At 47.8% G+C, this 20,362-nt stretch overlaps 2 protein-coding genes across 6 annotated transcripts in view; both read right to left on the bottom strand.

The window, feature by feature from the left end:
• The window catches only part of PER1 (period circadian regulator 1), a 36,272-nt gene extending 17,573 nt beyond the window's left edge, over nucleotides 1-18,699 (bottom strand). The window contains exons 1-8 of one of the 5 annotated variants that reach the window (XM_081167702.1): nucleotides 18,590-18,651; nucleotides 7,219-7,410; nucleotides 2,931-3,400; nucleotides 2,674-2,772; nucleotides 2,077-2,231; nucleotides 1,356-1,477; nucleotides 574-775; nucleotides 181-232 (exon numbers count right to left, since the gene is read on the bottom strand). In XM_081167702.1, coding sequence (XP_081023828.1) covers nucleotides 181-232; nucleotides 574-775; nucleotides 1,356-1,477; nucleotides 2,077-2,231; nucleotides 2,674-2,772; nucleotides 2,931-3,196 — 896 coding nt within the window. In that variant the 5' untranslated portion in view covers nucleotides 3,197-3,400; nucleotides 7,219-7,410; nucleotides 18,590-18,651. Of the gene's footprint in view, nucleotides 1-180; nucleotides 233-573; nucleotides 776-1,355; nucleotides 1,478-2,076; nucleotides 2,232-2,673; nucleotides 2,773-2,930; nucleotides 3,401-6,579; nucleotides 6,840-7,218; nucleotides 7,630-12,208; nucleotides 12,346-18,589 lie in introns of those variants that run through there. The other 4 variants (XM_081167703.1, XM_081167704.1, XM_081167701.1 and 1 more) reach the window with 4 other exon arrangements.
• Nucleotides 1-20,362, bottom strand: part of LOC308572280 (histone H4) — a 72,023-nt gene that overhangs the window by 25,787 nt on the left and 25,874 nt on the right. The gene's annotated exons all lie outside the window — the stretch shown is intronic.

The following is a 20,362-nucleotide window of genomic DNA, read 5'->3' on the forward strand; positions in this document are numbered from 1 at the left end:
GGACTTTGGTCTACAGGGGTCAGGCAGGATCATTTCAGTATGGAGCCTCCTGCTAAACAGCCCATACAGAAGCCAGGAACCCTCATTTAGGAGCCACTTCCCGGAATCGGTCTCCACCATTCCTTCCACTTAGCCCAGCTCCCTTCCCCTCCCTCAAAATCTGATGAAGACAAAACTCACCTGATACGACAAAAGACCGATTTCTCTTTGGTGTAATCCATGGCAGCTGCAGCTGCAAAGAGGGAAGGAGGGAGAAAGGGGCAGATGAAGGATTAGCTAAGAACTGCAGCAAGCTGGAATCTGGCCCTTTGCTCAGTTCCTTACATGAGCCAAGTTCTTAGCTTCAGAAACCGGCAAGCTTCTTTTTAAAACCTGAGGCGAGATGCAAGAGGATTTCTCAGCCACCCCAAAGGGCGTAAAGGTACCATTTGGGGGGTGGGAGGAACTATAAAAAACGAACACCCCTGCTACTTCGGATTAGCCCAATTCTCTAAAGATGCCTGTGCCAATCAGGGGCCCTCTGGGTGTTCTGGACTACAAATCCCATCAGCCCCAGACAGCCAGAACACTTACTGGCAGAGGTGCAGGCGCTCCAGGAGGGCAAGTGGTATGGCGCTGTGGACCCATAGAAGATGCTGACATCTTGCGGCGCCAGGAACTCTGCAAACTTGGCCCCCTTGAAGACATCCTTCTTGCAGCGCAGGATGAAGGCTGCCTGATCTGAGATGTAGACGATCTTCCCCGTGGTGAAAGAGACGGCCACTGAGAATGTGTCCTTTGAGAGCAAAAGCAGCAGGGTTAAGGTTGGGGAATGGCAGCTGTTATGGGTGTGGTTTCCCCACTCAAGGAGGAGGTGAAGGCATTGTTGGTATCCGTCAAAGGCACAATAGCTGGGGAGAAGGGAGAGCTTGTTCTCAAGGTGGGTTCTAGTCTTGACAGCTGCTTTCAAAAGGGTTAGGCCAATAGGGAGTGGGCCAGGCCTACAAGAGGCTGCCAGCCATGGCAGCTCAAAGGCTGCTGATCTGGAATTACCAAATGCTGCGAACACAGAACAGGGAGAGGCTACTGCCTTTGCGCCCTGCTCAAGAGGTGCCTGGAAGCTTTAGGCTGGCCTCTGCTAAGGAAGACAGGGTGCTGGGTTCAGCTTGGTCCTTAAATACGCATGGAGATACTGAAGCTAGCAGCACCCAGCTGGATTGCAGTGTCCATGCTGAAAGCACTAGGGAAGCAGGTGTGCACACTGGAAAGCCAGTCAAGAGCACTTCTTTAACGAGAGGCAAGATTTCTCTGGCAGCGGCAAAATGAACAGCGAGAAGGAAAGGCCTGGGATGTGACGAACAAGGCAGAATACTCACTGGGTTCTTGAGAGTGTATTCTGAGGTGATGCTTTCCAGCTCCTCAATAGTGTAGGTGGACATGTCCAGATTGCAGGGCTGGTTGTCATCAATGGTCCACTGCTGGTAGTAATCCTGGCTGGCTGGAAAGGGGGAAGGAAGAGGAGGAGCATGTTAATGAGAGATCTACCATCAATTTGATTTAATTAATTTTTATAATGAAATATTTTTAGATTGTGTGATTATTTGACTGATTATTTGATTGTTGTTAGCCGCCCTGAGCCCGGCTTTGGCTGGGGAGGGCGGGATATAAATAAAATTTATCATTATTATTATTATTATTATTACAGAGCTCTGGAAGGCAAAAGGCCCTCGCTTTACGTGTGACCAGCTGGGCGCTTTTATTCTACAGGATCGCACCTGGACCCACACTTTTGTGGGAGAGAAAAACAGGTGCATCACCCTTACACAAAAGCCCACAGGCACTGTGCAAACCACATGGAAATTACTGTGCTCATCATGCCAAAAAGGACACATAAAAGAAGCGCCTGCCCACGGCCCTTTGTGCCTCAATAACCCGACTCCTGGCAGGGGTTTCTGGCTCAAATAAGGGGAAGAATTTGAGGGGATGGGTGAGAATGGGACCTTTATTGAGGCAGCTGGCAAATATGTCTGTGCTGCTGTGGTTTACAGCAAAGTCAGGAAAACATAAACACACACACACACAGGTCACAGAACGTACCTTGCACCTGTTTCACACAGGACAGTGCATACTGCAGGGTGGCCAGAGTCCCTGACTTCCCCTTGCTGCGCTTCTCGGAGGGCAGCCGGATCTTCATCTCCTTCAGGGCCTTCATGAGCTCCTTCTGCGTCTTCACACGGGCAGACTGTTCACTGCTGCAGTGGCACAAGGAACACACAAAGAGGGGTCAAGTCAGCTGCAAAAAGCAATCAGAGCTCCTTTGGGGAGGGAGTTGCACTGAATGGTTGAACTGACTGCGCATCTTTTTCCAAGTGCCCAGTGGAAATGGAACCAACTCAAAATAACTTGGCCAGTTGTTGTATTTTTAAAGGAAGTAAAATATATCGATTCTGACTAAAAGCCACATACAAAATGGCTCCCCCCCCCCTTTCCCCAACTGATTTTATGGCTCTTGTGTGACAGAATTCCCACTCTTCATTATGTGTTATCCCAGGAAAGAGCTCTCAGAAACGGCCATGGGTTTTCAGAAAAAGTGGGGTTTTCTTCAGTCACCTCCCCACCCATTCAGCTTTTTACTGGACTTTTGTTCCCCACGTGCCAACCCAAGTATGTTCCTCCTGCCCAGTCCTTGCTTACCTGCAGCCGCTGGTCGATGGATTGTCTTGCTCAGAGCTTGCGCTGAGAAGGCTGTAGGCCACAGAGCTGCTGGGAGGAGATGGGCTTTGGGAGTTGGAGCTGCAAAGAGATGCAGAGCACAGATGAGTTTAGCTTGCTTGGGCAGCAAACAAAAACATTCTATGAAATTCAAAAGTTTGCATCAGAATGGACGAGCCCAAGTCGGTCCCACAAGAGACGACTTTACCACACCTTTGCAACCCTAATCCCTTCCTTACCTCTTGTTGCTTTCGGTGGTTTCCAGGAGGGCTGAGTCTTTGCCGTTGCCACTGCTGTGGGAGCTACTGTGGGAGTCACCATGCGACTCATTGCCACTGGAGCCATTGCTGTTGACATCCATGTCATCGCTGGTCTGGCCCTGGGCTTCGCTCCCACGCTGGGCTCGGGCTCTCCGTGGGGCTCCAGCCCCACCACCTCCGCTGCCACCGCCACTACTACCACCACCCTCAAAAGGGCTCTGCCCTGGCTCACAGCCAGCACTCATTACTGATTCTGGGACATGGACACCTCCTTGGGAAACTGGGGGCAGCGGTGAGAAAAAGGTTGGGACTTCCACAGCTGCTAAGGCAACAACAAAGCTTTTGTTTTTCTTCAAAAGAAAGGAGAAGCACTGGTCAAAGAGGATTCCTCTATGGCCTGTGTCTTGCTGGATGGATCTGATCAGAGTTGAAAGAGTCTTAGGGGACACCTATTGGAGGGGGGGGAGAGAGAGAAAATAAAGTGTTATAAAAACTGATTCAACAAGAAATCTGGATTCAGAGCTATGTCAAATATAAAGCAACCCTCTAAGGCCTATGTTAGGGAAAGTGAGTGGGATCACTTCTCTATATTATTAATTAATTTTTATAATGAATGATTTTAGAATGTTGTTTATGTTGTACTTTTGTACTGTTTTATTGTTGTTAGCCGCCCTGAGCCCGGCTTCGGCTGGGGAGGGCGGGATATAAATAAAATTTATTATTATTATTATACTGAACCAAATATACTAGACTGCCCTTGGAAAAGCTACACATGGATTGCCTCCTCTGCCACGTAGATTCCCCCTCTTTGCCATGATACTGAGTAAGTGTCAAATGGCAGCTGTTTGAGCCTGAAACCAAAACACAGTATTAAGTAATAGGGCTTACATCAGATTATCTGGTTCAGTATCAGAAGCCCTCCTCTGCTTTTATATAAACTAGGCAGCTCTGCCTCTCGGGTGCTTGGATACGTGAACATCTGGTGGCTGAATGAGCACCATGGTCCTTCTTGTAGGGGGGGCGGGAGGAAGGTGTTCTAGAGCATTACAGACCCCTTATTCAGGTTACGTGCTCCTGGATAATTAAGAAATGGCAAGGAGTTCCTCAAAGCGCTTTCATTCACCCTTCTTAGTTCTGACCCCTCTCTCTTCAATCTGGAAATCCCAAGCCTTGTGTGTTCTGCACAGCCCCAACCCATTGCTGTGGTCTCATCAATCACAAAGTTCACGATATCCAAACGCGGGAGTGGGGTGGCTTTCCAGGCTTCCAGGGAAATTAAGGCTTATGTGACCTTGTGCCAACATTGCTGCCTTCGGGAAATAAAGTTTAGAGGAGAAAGGAAAAGAAGAAAATGCAGTCAAGACGAAAGCCCAGGCCGAAAGGGAAGCGCAGCCAAGGCCCAGAACACCCTTCCTTCCCTACAGAATCAAGAGTGGCAAGCCTCTACCAAGCATAAAATGCCAAGGATTAGTTTTCAGGCATTTAAAATATAATAATTCATACAAGAGGCTTTGAAGGGCTACTGGGAAGTAGTACTCATGGGCAGGGAAGAAGCTGGGACTGGTTCTAAGTGGAGATACAAGTTCTAAATCCTTCCTCATTCATGAAGCTCACTGAGTGGCCTCAGAGAAAGCATCACTAGATGTAAAGCTCTTTGGGGCAGGGACTGCTTCGCTTTTACATATTTGTTGGTTTTGCTTCTGTTCCCTGTAAGACATGAATATACATCAATGGTGCTACATCACCATCAACCACAGTGGTAGGGGATAATGAATGTGTACAAGGGTTCGTCTGCCTTAACCAATTTTGGTTACAGTGGCATTTTGTTTAAGCTTAGTGGCAAAGGAGAAAGGATGCTTTAACTGTTTTGTAAAATTATTCCAGAATCAAATGTTTCCCCTTTATCTGGGAATGGAAACCATAAACAGAGTCTGGAAACTGTATCCTCTGTTTGACTCCCACCTTCACCAGTCCTTGCCTCCCAAAAAGGGAGCAGCATGGTGGGGACGGGGACTGAGAAGAATTATGAACACTGACATGCAACACCCAGATAATTTTTTAAAAGAATACTACAGACAATGATCACACAGTGGCTCAGACTGCCTCAGTTCTATGGGGTTAGCTAACCTTTAATCATATTATCAGCACAATTTAGGCCCCTCTGACCATGCTACAATCCTGGACACAACTGGAAGCATTCAAAAGGGGTTGGCATAGCAACAGCTGTAGCTCCCTTCGCCCAGCAGCAAAGTAAGATTTTTAGTCAACTAAGCAGCAGCAGATATTTCATTGCACCTAAGCTCTTTTGTGCATATTTAAGTCAGAGGTCTATTTCTTTTTTAAGAATGTCCTCCGTTCCCCCCCCCCCGGGCTTCTATCACTCAGGAAGGTCCATTTACCAGGCTGGCTAATGTCCTTTAGCCAAACTATATTTAGCTCTTCTAATTCTGGATGCTTGCTATCTTTAGTCTTAATTACAAAGGGGAGATTCACATCCCACTTTCCCTAAAGTCGGCAAAACCAAGCGAAAGCTCCTGTTTTAAAGACCAGCTCTAATCAGCATTTTCCCACCATCTCTGCTATCAGAGGTTTTAGTCAGCGATCCTGGATTGAGAAAGCATCTTTCAACAGGTGGCGGACATGCAGAAATCAGCAGGGAAAGCTTGCTATAATAGCAAAGAGATAACCGTCACTGCCTGATCATGACGCAGAACAAGTTGTTCTTAAAAAGGTATAAGGAGGAGGGCCTTGTGAAACAATTAGCAACTAGGCAGCCAGGAAAGGCCTGCCCAAAAAATGCACAGGACTGGAGAAGTTGGGGGAAGAAACCTTTAGTTCGTTTTCTATCACATGTGTCCTAAGAGTAACAAGGAAGCCTTTACATAGCCATTTTCCTGGTTGCTTGTGGCAATACTCAGGTGGCCAGGAAATAAAGTTTTGTAAAGCTGGAAGGGTTTTTACTTTAGGCCTCCAAAGTGATAGCAAATAAATAAAATAATGTGATATTTTTTATTTTGCAAAGGAGAGGGAGAAAGTGTATCTAAGCATGTGGCCATTGTGGGATCAGCTCTGGTGCCATGCCAATAAAAGATTTGCACAGTGTGGTCCATGCCAAAACAATGCTGCAAACACCTGCGGTTTGCTGTTATATCCAATTTCCCAAACGAAATAAAAATAGACTGCTGCAAGCAGCAGTAAGGTTGACTGAGCAATTTTTAAAAAAGGGTTTATGGTTCGAATCACGAAGTTTCAAAACAAGAGCGATTGCATATCAAAGCAAGCTACGCTGATGTCAGAGGCCAGGAAAGTGGCAGTGTACAAGCCACACACCCTTAGAGACTGCCTATCCCACAAAGCCACTCCCAAGCTAAGCAGCCATCAGGACTTTGCAGAACTCCTGCAAGGGTTTCAAGACTGTGGTAGCAGTGAAAACCATAAGCAAGCACCAATGCAGAGACAGTCCCATTTGAGATATCATGGTCCCCACACACACCCTTTCCCCCTTGTATTAAGTGACCCAAATACCCATTTTCTCCTCCCAACTTCCCACAAACCCCTCTCTCTCTCTTTCCTCCCTGCTCCCCAACCATGCAAAAAAAAAGGAAGAAATCAGAAATTGCTGGCTTACAGGTTGGCCCCTTGCTTTCAAGTGGGGGTTTCCATCAGCTGGAAAAACAGCAGACAGGCACACACACACACCCAAGAGGCATGCAGAAAAGCCGTTCCTTCCAATACCCCCACCCTACCCTCCTCATCTGCAGTCTAGAAATCTGCCCAAGCTCACACCCTTCGCTGTGGCACACAAAGAACAGGAGAGAGGCGATTGCAGAGCCACCAGCCGCCTAGAAAGACTGTCCTACTGCAGCCTCCCGCAAAGTTGCCCAGAAATTCCGTCTTGCAGAGAGAAAGAGAAAGGAAGACACTCCCCCTTCCGCCTCAAGCACATGCCAAAGCGTGTGCAGCCCGTGTTCCTCTTCCCTTCCCCGCCCCCACTCCCAGCCACATTACGAAGAAAACACAGAGAGAACATTCCGTTCCCAAAGAGCCCCACGTGATGCAGCCGTGGGAGCAGCCGCTGCCGTCATCACACTGGAGCTGCCAGGGCAGTGCCTAGACTTTGCCAAGCAGTGCAGGGAAAGAGTAGAAGGAAACCCCTTTGAGAAGGCGGTTTAAAGTGTGGGGGGGGAGCATGCCCGGTATCGCTAATAGTAATAATAATAACAAATAACAACTCATTATGTATATGCCACCCTTTTAAGTTACTCACCAGTGGTGCAAGTTAGAAGGTCCTGCTTCTTTGGAGCTATTAGCCGACACAAGCCTGGGTCGGGGAAAACTGCTCTCCTGTTACCCTTGACCAGCCCCTGGCGACTCCGCTGCTGACCCAACACATCCTACGGCTGACCCTCCTCCAGAGAGCAGAGCGGGGAGCACAGCTAAGTTGTGGCAGCACAGCACACTGTGGGTAACAGAGCCTGGTTAGCCTTCCCTTCTCAGCAGAGTCTGTAGCAGCCCACTGTGTAACCAGGCAGGCAGGCAGGCGGAGTAGCTGTGGCAGGAGCCCAGTGATGTCAGCAACCCAGTTAAACACTCCGCACGTGTACCGAGGTGCTGCTACCAGCAGGGCCTGGGAGGATGCCATTGGCTGGCTGGCAGAGCCAATGGGGCCGCAGAATCCTGACTGCATAATCACCAGCAAGGGTTTGTCATTCATCCAGGGACTGTGCTTGGGGAAAGGGGTGGGGAGATTAGAGCGCAAATAAATGCCAGTAAGGGCCGGAAGGCGGATGCTCAGCCCCAGCGTGAAGAGTCTATTTGAAGGCGCTGAGCTACCATGCGGGTCGGTTGCTATTTAGAGCCATGCACACAAATTAAAGCACTCAATAGCACTTCCTGAATCAGCTCTTCGTCGTCATGCTGGCACCAAGCTCCCGGGCCTATTCTGTGCCTGCCTGCTTTTCCATTGCTGTTCCCCTTTTTGTTTTGGAGCCCCCATGGCGGGCGGAGCCACAGGCAAAAAAAAAAAAAGCATGAGAAAATGAAGTGTGGCTCTCGCACCTTTTGTGCAGCAGGCTACGTTGCAGCCACACAAAGTTTGTTGTGCACAATCATGCACATAACTTTCCACCCACCCAAGGGAAAGACTCAAAGATCGTTTCAGCCAAGCCAAAGCATTCAAGGAGGGTGCTGAGGAGAGGTGTGGCCAGAGGTGCGGCGGGGGTGGGGGGTACTGGGCCCCACATCTCTCCTGGGTGTGATGCAATGGCTCGGGCACCTCCAGGCTCCACGCAGCTGAAAAAAGCAACTTGGGCCTGCAGGGCGCCAGAGTGGAACGGGGCTCGGGCACTGGGATTCTGGCATGCCCTGCCTCGTCCTGCAGCACCTCGCCCTGCCCCTGCAGGTGTCTCATCCCCCCATGTGCAGCACGCATGTGCAGGGCGCATGTGCCGCCCCAAGCCGCTAGCTATGGTATCACTGAGTATGGCCAGAAAGATAGGGCTAAGGGCCAGATGGACCCAGCCCTGAGGCCTCTCCCTTCACTTACAGAGTGCTGAGTGGGTAACATTACATTTCCGTGCCCAGCTGATGCTCAGTGCCAAGTTGTTTCACCTGGACTTTCAATATTCAAAGGGTGTTCCAATTTTTGTGGAATCGGAAGGAAACTCAAAACTCACATGAAGGGGCAGAAGGTTTACACTCACAATTCAAACAGCAAATATTCCTTTTCTAAATTTTATTTTATTTATAACCCTCTTTTCCCTTTCCCATTTGTTAAATGTGCAAACAAAACATTTTTTTAAAAAAACTCAAATAAGAAAGAAAATAAAACATAACATCATAGTTCATCACAACAAATATTATTGCCTTTCAGTTTAGTAGCACAGAAAATTCGGTAAGTACCACTGAACATTCAACCAATGTTACTAGATTTACTAGCCTGCTCAACCACAAATAAGCCTGCTTATTTACAGCTGTTACGAACAAAAAAATAAAAGAACACAATCTGCCATACCTAGTCACCTGGAGCAGATTCTTCTGCACCACGAGCAAGCAAGGAGAGCAGCTATATCCAAGCTTGACATAACTCTGCCCCTTGCTGCCCTGAAAACTCTCGTGAAACAATCTCACATCCTTTTTGCCAACAATGGAAAGCAACTAGCGTAATAATTTCTGTGTCTAAATAGTTGCTTTAAAAAAAACCTTTATGTTTTTTTTTCTGTTCTCAAATATTTCTGGACAGGGTGTCTCCTGCTCATGTTCCTGTACTGTATACTGATGCCTTGATTTATATGTTATGTAATAGTTTATTTTGCGTAATTGTTATGCCACCCGGGAGAATGTGCCTGAATGTGCTTGTATTAGTGCTGCGCCTACAAGGTTTGGGTATTAAAAGGGCGCTGCAAGAGGACGTTGGCAGGCAGAAACAAGTTGCAGTGGGAGGACTCAAGGGGTGCAAAGAATTATTGCAGAATGCCCAGAAAATAAATGCAGGTAGCCTAATCAATAAATATATTATTGCAAAAAAAGTAAAAATGGGGACTTGGTACTTTCTCAGTTGTCCCTGCAGCTTTTGCATTCACTGGCCAGGAAGGTGGAGGCAGTTTAAGTGCTTAATGAACTTTTTGCCAGAATCATCCCTGCAGTAAAGTTGCTAAAGGCTATTCAAAACTGAAAGCTAAAATTCAGAGAGGGACCTGAACTATTCATGGGCTGGGGGGAAGGTCACCCCCCACCCCCAGCCTATATAAGTTATTTCCTTGGGTTGAGATATGGGGAGAAGCATAAATCAGAATGCTTTTGTCTCTTAACTACATGCAACACAGTTGCCAGCTAAAGCCCTAAAATGTTGCTATTGAATGAAAACGGTAAGTTTGTTTTTGAAGTTTGTGTTCCGTTTGTGCAGGTGTGGAACTCCCCCTACCCCACACTGGAAACAACAGGGGCAACCTGTAGACACATAGGCTCAACATGTGCCGTTCGTACACGGAGCTCTGGCCCAGTGCAGTGCTACTGGATCACTGACAGCTGTTTTATTGCCCCAGGGAAGCCTTTGCCAAAGAGGGTGCCAGGTTGGCAAAGCCTGCCCTAGAGAGACTCAGTGCCTGGGCTCTCTTCCATACGGAAAACTGGTGGACATGAACACATGGAACACCAGTGGGTGTGACATCAGCATACACAATGTTGGCCATTCAATAAGAGCTTTTTTACACGTCATACATGTCTGTTCCGACTAGCACTCTAAAGAGGTCTCTTAAATTTTTCCAGCGTCTTTAGCCTGAAAGCTTCAACCCAGGCACCGTAAAACACACACCATCACCCCGCAGGTCTCCAGCTGCGGCCAGGGAGATAAAGGCTCAGCGGATGTAATTTTCCACTCGCCTTTGTTTAGCCTGAATTATCCATTCTTGCGTCGACACATGGTCAGGAAGGGAGCAAAGCAGACCTCTGGTGGCCCGTTTCCCCCTCCGGATACAAAGGCACAGACACACACAAGCATCAGCGTTATGCTCTCCGAACAAAGGAGCTCTGCCTGCCATTGTCGCCACCTTTTGTAATCCTGAACAGTGGGACCCCCTAATGGCTCCCTCTCTCTATTCTCTCATTCCTTACGCCCGAAGCCACAAAGCGCCAGCGGTAATTGCACTCTCCATTGGTCCTCTAATGCGCACCCACGAGTGCCCTGGGCCTCTCGCTGACCTCTTTCTTACTGGGTGGATGGAGAGCCCTCCTGCGTAGCCACTCATTCAAAGGAAGGCATTGCCAACTGCTGAAGAGGGGAACTAGACTGACCAGAGGAAACGTACTCTGCAAAATCTGCCAAGGTGGGGATTTTAAAGATGATTTTAATGCTTTACTGTTTTATCGCTTGTTGTTTGCCAGCCTGGGCCCCTTTGGGAGGAAGGGCAGGATATAAATTTAATAATAAATATTTCTTTATCCCTAGGGCTATTCTGGGGGAAATTACATTTCTGATCCATAATAAATCCACTGATTCTTGAAATCATTTAGGAGAAAATGTACTTCCAAATAAAAAGTTTTAAAAGGTAGACATTTCTGTCCCTTGTTGCAGTGTTTCAGATTTTACAGAACTCTTCATCAGGTAGAGAGAGACACCCAGCATTGAAAAAAAACATAAATGGAGATAAAACCACTGCTCAGTTTCACAGCGCTCACATGCTCTATATGTCAAAGAGGATGGAAAACATGGGTAATAAAATAAGCTTCCAACAGACTGGTGGGGAGCCAGAGAGGATGAAGAGAAGTCAGACTTCTGACTTTTTGCTCTATTGCATGCCCCAAATATCCAAGAGAGTTGGCTGGGGTAAAAAAAAAAACACCCACCGGGACGTATAAGAAAAAGGCTGTGCTCAGCTGCAATCAGGGGAAAGCTATTCAGAATCAGGAAGCCCTTTAATGCAGCTGCCTGTAAGAGGGACAAGAGAGACTGATTCAGCAAACCACTGAACAGAACAGGGAGGAAATGATTGCTGTATAATGATTACCACACATGAGCCCACTTGAAACAAAATTGCAAGCCAGGGGTTCAGCTGGGGGGACGGGGACAGACCCTGCAGTGTAGGGACAGAATGGCTTGGCTCCTGAATGAGTCAAAAGAGGGTCACATGAAGGCTGAGGTGGAGAGTGGAAGGGATAGTGGACTTTTCTTCCCTTTACAGATACAGGTAAACAGGAGTCTGCTTAAAGGTAACCAGGGATTCAGGCTTGCAAAGAACCAGTCTACTGTGGGAAATATGAAGTCCTTCTGGGAGCCCAAGTAAGGAAAGTGCCTTTCACCCCATTTCAGCACACAAAATTACTCACACAGGGATGTTTTGAGGTGGGCTAACAGAAAATTGTGTTGGCTAGTAACTTGTGTTGACCTATTTGAAAGGCTGCCTTGACTAATTATGCAGATATGTCTTTGTTTTGCAGTGTCAATGATATAGCCATTGAGTTCCCTACAAAATATGCATTGGCACAAATTGAGCAACTTTGAAGTGTACTGGAATGCATGTTGTGGTTAATCATTTAACTGCCACTAGAGGGAACTATTGCATACGTGCTGCTATAACGCTTAAACAGGACAGCAGATACAGTAACCCATCCTGCTTAAAGTAACCTTCCTCAAGCTCGTGCCCCTTACCCCAGGATTTTCCCACACTTGCCCCTTCCCCTCTTCCTTGTCTCAGGAACATGTGGCCAAAGGACCACAAGTCCTGGTCCTGAGCTCCCCAAAACATCAGCTATAAGGCTACCTGAACAAAGGAATCTTTACTCCTGGTCGACATATTTAAGTCAAACTTCCCCTCAAGAGTGAAGCATGGGAGGTAGAAACTGCAGCTTGCAGATCTTCAACTAAAAACACAGCATGCTGAGAGGTCCTGGGGCTACTGCAAAGGGAAGGTCAGCTGGTCCCTTCTCACATCCAAGGCTGCAATTCTGCTTTGCTCCCTCTCACAGCTCTCTCTGTCTCTGCCCTTTGCCGCCTCAGCCTGGAAGGCTGTCAGCTGTAATAAGAGCAAGCGGAACTCCCTTCCAGCAAGTGTGGGCCAAATTCTTTCCATAACCAGGTCATCTGATCCAGCCTGATGGTCGGCCATCATGTCGCTCCTCTCTCATTCACAGCTCTTATGTAACACTCCCCAGCCAAACTCACATGGCAGCTGGAAAGAGCAGCTGCTGCGAGGGGGAGGAGCCATCTCACAGAAGCTCCTCCCCCTTGCCGCATAGCCGAGGGTTATTTCCACACAGCAAATTTCCAGAGCAGAGGAGGCAGCCTATAAAAGGCAGAAGGGAACATTGTGTTCTTTTGACTCACTCCACAAGTTCAAGGAACTGACAGCTCCTCCCTGCCGCTGCCTGCAGCAACATGTTACCTTAATTTCGTCTCCAAACAAAGAGGAGTGATATAATGAAAGCAGTGACGGTGCAAGGAGCAAAACATTTCCTATGAGTCACAGAAGCCAAGGAAACTGGCAGGGGCTTTGCCTGCACAGATGGGCACCCCAGAATTAATTGCACCCTGTCTGGATAGATTTGGGGGGAACAGAATAACATCTCTTCACCCACTCCAATTTCCAAAGGGGTATCTGTATCTACAATGCATCACTGAGCAGCAGACAGAGGAACTTCACTCCGTGGGGCAATCAATCCAAACACCACATTAAATTCCGGACATTTCTCAAACTTTGGTCTCCAGCTTTTGTTGGACTGCAACTCCCATCATCCCTAACTAGCAGGACCAGCAGTCATGGATTATGGAAGCTGTAGTCCAATAACAACCGGAGACCAAATTTTGAGAAACGATTAAAGGGTAAAAAGCACAGGGTTGTATCTAATATTAGTCATCCTCAAAAGCATATGACATGACTAACTTAGATCCATTTATTTCACTGGGTCTATTCTAAGGAGAACTCAGCTGGACACAATCTATTATGTTACATTGCAGGAACAACCAGTCTTATGATCACCCTCCTCTTTTTATACCACTGGGCTTCCAACAGTTTCCAAAACACCCAATTTGTTGTGCTTCTGGTTTCTCCAGTTTTGGGAATATGCCGCCCCCTGCTGGATGCACCCAGCCTCTCCAAAGCCCGTGTGCCAGCAGCAGACAGCCTGTTTCTACATGAGAGCCTCGCCCAAATGTACAGAGTCTGACTGAGACAGTGTCCCAGAACAGCTCAGCAAAACTGGGGCAGAGCTTCAGCCGGGGAAGTGAGAGATGCTGGGAAATCACAGCCTGCACGTGGATCAACACTCAGAGATTGGAAGCCCCGCCCAATAACTCGCGCCCAGGAGCAGTCTTTGCTGCTCCACACCCAACCTTCCCAATAGCCTTTCCCCTACTGTACACCCGCTGCTGAAGTGGGGGGAGACGAGGGAGGGGTTTTCTGTGATTCTACCAGCTCCAACTACAAACCTCTGAAGTCAGCAGGAATATATGTAATCCCACCCACCCAAAGTACCGCCTGTTTCTCTGATGCTGTTTCTGGCCACCAGCAGAGCTTTTTTCACCACACAGGACTCTTTGACTGGCTCAACGATAGCTGTCCCAAATGAAGTCTGAAGTCTGTAGCGGCAAAAGCAGAGCAAGTTTGGCTTTTGCTACCAGCTATTTAACTTTGTCAATGGATATTCTGTCCTCCGCGCCCAGCTCCTGGCGTTCATACTTGTTTTGGATGGCTTATGAAGATGCCCTTTGGAGTTTCACTCACTGGGCAGTCTCATCTGGATGAAGTCCCTTCCAGATCCCTGCTCCAGCCTAACTTTTAAACAGTACTGAGAGAATCAAGCAACTCCAACTGGGTCAACCTCTTGGAAGGAACCATTGCCTGCAGGAACCTGTGAAGCTAGCAAAGCTGTTTTCAGGCCAGGATGTTTGCCGTTCCTTCTTTCGGAACACAGATGACGTTTAAATCTGGGGTTAGTGGCTGCTGATTATAATCGTTTCTGCAAAAGGGACTTTGACCTGCTGGGATGCCTGGCACTCGGATGTTCTCACAGTAATCCGGCCGCTGCGCTTTGCTCTCTGGAGCCCGCTCCCCTCCGTCAAGAGTTAAGCTCCACTTCAGCTGTTCCCTTTTGGTGGCACATTTTGCCTGCCCAGCAGCACGCCACATAAAGCAGCACTTGCCAGACCTCACCACACCATCTGACTCATTTTCTGGGTCATCTGATGATGAAGGAATCTCATATTCCTGCGTATTCTCTTTGGGGGGGCAGTTATTTGAGAGATAAATACAGCTTTTAGTGTGGAAGCAGCAAGAAGCTCAGGACACTTTCAGAATAATGATGGGATGTATGCGTGTGTTTTCTTAATCAACTTCGTTTTAAAAAGGTGTTTAAAAAGATGAAAGGGGGGGACTCACTGCAAAAGGGCATGTCAGAAAGGAAGAAAACATCAGCCTCAAACAATCATCCTTTTAAGCAAAATGTAGAGGGGAATAGAGGGGAAGCAGAAATAGCATTCAGAGACACCATCCTGCTCTGCCAGAAAGCACTTCCCACCAGCTCTTTGGAGGAGGGATTTAAATCCTCTGCCTTCTTCCACTGAAGTGCCTTGACTGCTTCAGAGGAGAAAGAAGCAGCAGAACATCAACAATAAAGCCTCTGCCACGCAGCAGGAGAAAGGGACGCAGCAGGAGAAAGGGACGGAAGGAGCCCTGCAGTTCAGCAGTCTCTTCTAAAGGATTTATGGACGGGGGTTATTCTCTCTTTTGCTGGATGATTTGTTATTTTTCGACCTCAAAGTCAAATCATAAAACCCCAATGCTCTGCTAGTGAATGGCAATATCTCAATACTTCAAAGAAACCTACTAATAAAACATGGAAGGGGAGGAAATCCACAGTGAAGAATGTTCTGAGGGTAGCTGGAAGTTCAGACATCTCCTCTCCTCAAACTGGCTGAAGGTTTCATCAAGCAAGAGCCACAAACCAGCTCCTGCCCAATTTTCATTTCCAGAAGATCTGAGCATGAGGAATATTCCCAGAAGACAGTCTCCGCTCTTATTTGCTCACCACCTACAGCTCTCTCTGAACTGCAGAGCAAGAAAAAGCACTGAGGACTTGGGGCTCACTGAAAGATCTGGGAGAATCAGAGATGGCAGCCATGCTGGAGGCTAAGCAGGTATGGACCTGATCAGTTCTTGGGAGGACCCCACGTGAAAGTGGGATGTAAGGAGAATACATAAATATCCAGCAATATAAAGCAAAGCATGGGTCTCTAACTGCTGGATTTGGCCAAGTAGTAAAGATCTTAAAATTTAGTTAAATCTAAAGATCTCTCACTGGTGGGCTTTTGGCTACCAAACAGTTACATCTGCCTTGCTCCTTACTTCCTCTCTTATCAGGCTGAGCGGTGCTTCCCCCCTGTAGACCTCTGTGCTCTGAATTTTATTTTTGCCAAGAATATTGTTTATTTAATTTTACATGCAAATGCGTACTAGTTACGTCTGCTAAACAGGAAAACTACTGTATTTAATAGAACTGGTAGCTCATTGCATGTGCATGTGACAAACTTTTCACTACATATTCAGTCACCTCCTGCACCCCAGGGATCGTTTCAGTTGGACAACCTTAGTACTGTACAGCAAAACAGGTGAAGCTTGATGATATAATGATTCACCCTCCCAAGGAATATTACATGAACACAAAACCCCAAGCAGCCTGCAGCTCTCTGCAAGGTGTGCCTTCATCTCAGCACTTATTACATAACTGCTGCCGAGGAACTGTATCGTACTGGGTATTGGTTGGCGCTGGCAGAGTTATCTAATCACAGAGTTCTTACAAAAGACGCATGCAGGCACGTCTGCCTGCCCACTTCCAGATAATGCTATTTTTCAGGGTATTCAGAAGAAAAATTGACTACAACAGACCACTCGCTCAAAGGAAAGGCAGTTAGGATTACAATATCTGGCATGTCAGCAGCTCAGAGCTCTTTCAACATTTTGGAGAGACGGAAGAGGGACTTCTCGAGACTTCTGTGCTAAGCCAAACACAGTGGCCAAGGTGGAAAAGCTACTGGTGCTCCTATGAGATCTCACAAAGCAGCAGAAACGTCATCACAAAGGCTGCTTCAGTTTTTACACACGCCTCATAGGACTTCATGTCCTTTCACCAATACAGGAAAGCCCAAGCGCCGTGTATTCACAACCGGACTGTGATACACCTAAGTGCTCTGGCATAACTATGTTCCCATCTCAGTGCCATGTTCCTGCGCAACTTGGCATCTTCCTGTTCCACCCTTATTTCATTGCATCACCTCAAGCTTCATGGCAAGCCATTCCTAGCCAAAGACTTCTTCCTAACTTTTGTTCTGTAAAACCCCACCCATTTCCCATCCTGAGAGTCTCCCACTCTCTACTTCAGACCCATCTCCCAGTACCCGATAGTGTTCCTCTCATCATCTCGCAAACGGCAAGCTTCCAACAACTACTACCCCTGACACTCTATTCACATATGCCTATTCATCTTGCCATTGAACTCTCTTGCCAAATACTTCCTTGTTGCTTTATTTCAGTGCTGAACACCTTTTTATGGCTCCCACTGAGTGTTTTGCTGGAGTCAACAGTTTCCTCAAACCAATACCCTCCCCACAATTCAATCTCTTTCTCTCTCTCATATAAGTCATCAGAAGTGTAAAACAAAGTAAACGAGGAATTTATTGATATATTTATTGAACACAAGTTAATAAAATAAAACAAATTTGTTCAGGCTGAAATAACAGAGAATCACTTCACGGACACTGGCTCAAGAAGTACACATTTACAACCGGGCATTAGCTTTAATTAGTCACTAAATCTGTTGAAGCCAGAGTTATATAAAAAAAAACACATTTCATATTCCTGCACCGCAGTGGGCTGGACTAGATGATCCTCAGGGTCCCTTCCAGCTCTACAATTCTATGACTACTAGCCCTCCCCACAAAGATTTGTTCAGTACACGCCCACAATCACCTCTTTCCCAACTCTTTCTATGCCAGCCTTCCCGAACTCAGTGTCCTCTAGATGTTTTGGACTACGGTTCCCATCAGCCCAGCCATATGACGCTGGGGCTGATGGTACTTGTAGTCCACAACATCTAGCTAGTGTCAGGTTAGAGAAGTTTCTTCTTTGCTCTCAAGCAGTGTTTCTCAAACTTGGGTCCCCAGCTGTCTCTCAACATCAGTGGTCAAGTTGCTGACCCACATAAATCCCCCCTTTAAATCCCTGCCCAGGCCCCATGCTATACTGTAATTGGAGCCTCTGTTTCAAATCACCCTTCTGTTTTTTTATTCACACTCGTTTTATTTGCTTTCCCTTTTCTTTTGCTAATCATGTCCCATCCCCAACTTCTTCCCCTGTCCCTCCCTGTTCCCCTTCCCACCCCCCTTCTTCTCCCTCTCCCCATACCCCATAATCCTAAACCTCCTGCTTCCCTCCCACCTCCTTTCTGCTCCTCCCTCTGCCACTCTAGCCTTCCCCAACTCCCTATGTGGCATTGCTTCCCCAAAGCTTTTCCCCCACCCACCCACCCTCGCCCCTCCATTCCTACATCCCACTCCTTCAACAACCCGATCCACCTTCAACCCTAACCCCCTCCAGTATCCCTCCCTCCTGCCTTTTCATCCTCTTCACCCCTCCCCTCTCGATACCTAAAACCCTCTCCTCGAAACCCCACCCACCCAAAAAAAACCCCTCAACCTCGTAATATTGATTCACAGGAGTTTTTAACCAGGGCGACAAACCCCCGCTCTCGAAATCCCCTCAAAGACCCCTCCCCTTATTTCCCAGCCCTCTCTGCTTTCCCCCTCCTTCCATTAACCATCCCGCTGGACACCCCTCGCCTTATCAGCCCCTCACCCCGAGGCTGAATTTTGTATTTTTTAAAAAATATACGTTAAGTTTAGTCAGTCCCTTATCTCACTCAGTGTAACCCAGAGGGACTCACAGCCAGCCAGCCGAATTCCTTTCCCCCTCAGCCCTCCACAACCGCCCCTTTCCCCCACCCGCTCCCCTTCTCTGCCCGCTTGGGAGCCACCTGCCCCCAACACCCACCACCAACATTATAATTTTTACTGCCATTATTGTTATTATTACAATATTATTTCCCACACAGGCGCGGGCTGAGAATGCGCCCCCCGCCCCTCATTCACTCACCTCAAGCGCACAGAACCACCGTCCCGTCTAAAGGCTTCTGCCAACTGAGCCTTGCCAAGGGCGCGCGTCCCTCAGCACCATGCACCGGTCCGCGTGAGCCTGCCGCCGGCCTGCCACGCCCCCCCACCCGCTCCTGCCCGTCGCGTCCAATGGCCGCCGCCGCCGCCGCTCTCCCCGCCCACCGCCCGCCCCGCATTGGCCTCTCCTCCCCGGCCCCGCCGCTGCGCGCGGCGCCTCATTGGCCAGACGGCGCCGCAGCATGCACAGGCCCGCGTGACACCGGGGCCGTGACGCGCCTCCCCCGGCCTCGCCGCTCCTCGCCTCCCCGCCCCCTTCCGCCTCTGATTGGTTCGCTCGGCGGCAGCATGCAAGCGTCCGCGTGCTGTGGACGCGCCCCGGGCGCGATCCCATTGGCTGCGCTGGCGGGACGCGCTCCCTATTGGGTCTCCGGCAGCCAGCCTTCCGCGACAGAGGGTACACGTGCAGAGGAGGCTCACGCGGACGCCGCTGCTGTGCTTGTTTACAATGTGCAAGGGACGAAGGGCGGGGAAAGGGGCGGGGCTTCAGGTGGAAAGCCGTTGGCGGGAAGGGGGCGGGTCAGAAAACGCTGAGGTGGCTTTGCCAGTTTTATGAGGAGATTTAGAACGCCCTTTTCTTATATCTTTTAAACTACGTATGTGTGTGTATATATATTGAAGGTAGCCATATTGGACTATAATAAAAACTTCTCAAGCCAAAGGTTATTAGGACCTGTTGTCTATGTCCTTATTATTATCTATATTATTGGTATTCCAATAGTAAAAAAAAAAAATGTGCTGATTCTTGCTGGCAGCTACATGCTTACCATGCATTTAAAGTATTATTCCCCCCCCCCAAATAATAATAAAAAAAGAATCCTGCACTTTGCCCCCACGCATGGCTACAATTTTCCCCCAGCAACCTTAACAAACTAGTTTCCAGAATTCTTGGGAGGGGTTTTTTTTCTTTTAAATGCTACTCTGCTCAAGAGTCTTTTGCGACAGCGCTACACATTTAAAGCAATTTCTTTTTTTAAAAAACATAATTTTTATTAATTTACACCAACACAAAACAAACATACAATTCTACATCTTATTTTCACAAATTACTTTCTTTTGGACTTCCTCCAGCTTCTCCACAAATCTTCTGTAGTCATTTATTTATATTACGCATTTCATAATTTATATTGACATTATTTATCTTCTTACTTCCATTTCTCTTTAGACAATACTCCTACATTTTCACAGTGCTCTTTTGAACCCCACTAGCGTTATCTGTCCTTCACTTATGTTTTCCAGATATTCCATAAATTTCCCCCAGTCCTCAATGAACCTCTGGTCTCTTTAAATATCTAATTTTTCCCATCAGTTTATCCAACTCCGCGTAATCTATTTAAAGCAATTTCATGGCTTAGCAACCCTGAGAACTGTAGTTTGCTAAGGGTGCTGAGGGTTGTTAGGAGACGTCTCTGCGCCCCTTCCCAGAGCTATAGTTCCCAGAGTCCCCTGGGAAGAGGGATTGATTTATTAAACCACTGTAGGAATAGGGGTCTACTAATAACTCTCAGCACCTGCAATGAACTACGTTTCCCAGGGTTCTTTGGAGGAAGCCATTTAAAACAGGGTGATGTTGCATTAAATCACTGCAGGATCACATTCACCCAGTGCTATGCCAGCTGCACTGGCTCCCGGTGGAGTACAGGATCAGGTTGAAGGTGCTGGTTTTAACCTTTAAAGCCCTATATGGCCTAGGACC

The sequence above is a fragment of the Podarcis bocagei genome, assembly GCF_964188305.1.
Source record: "Podarcis bocagei genome assembly, chromosome: 13".
NCBI classification, from domain to species: domain Eukaryota; kingdom Metazoa; phylum Chordata; class Lepidosauria; order Squamata; family Lacertidae; genus Podarcis; species Podarcis bocagei.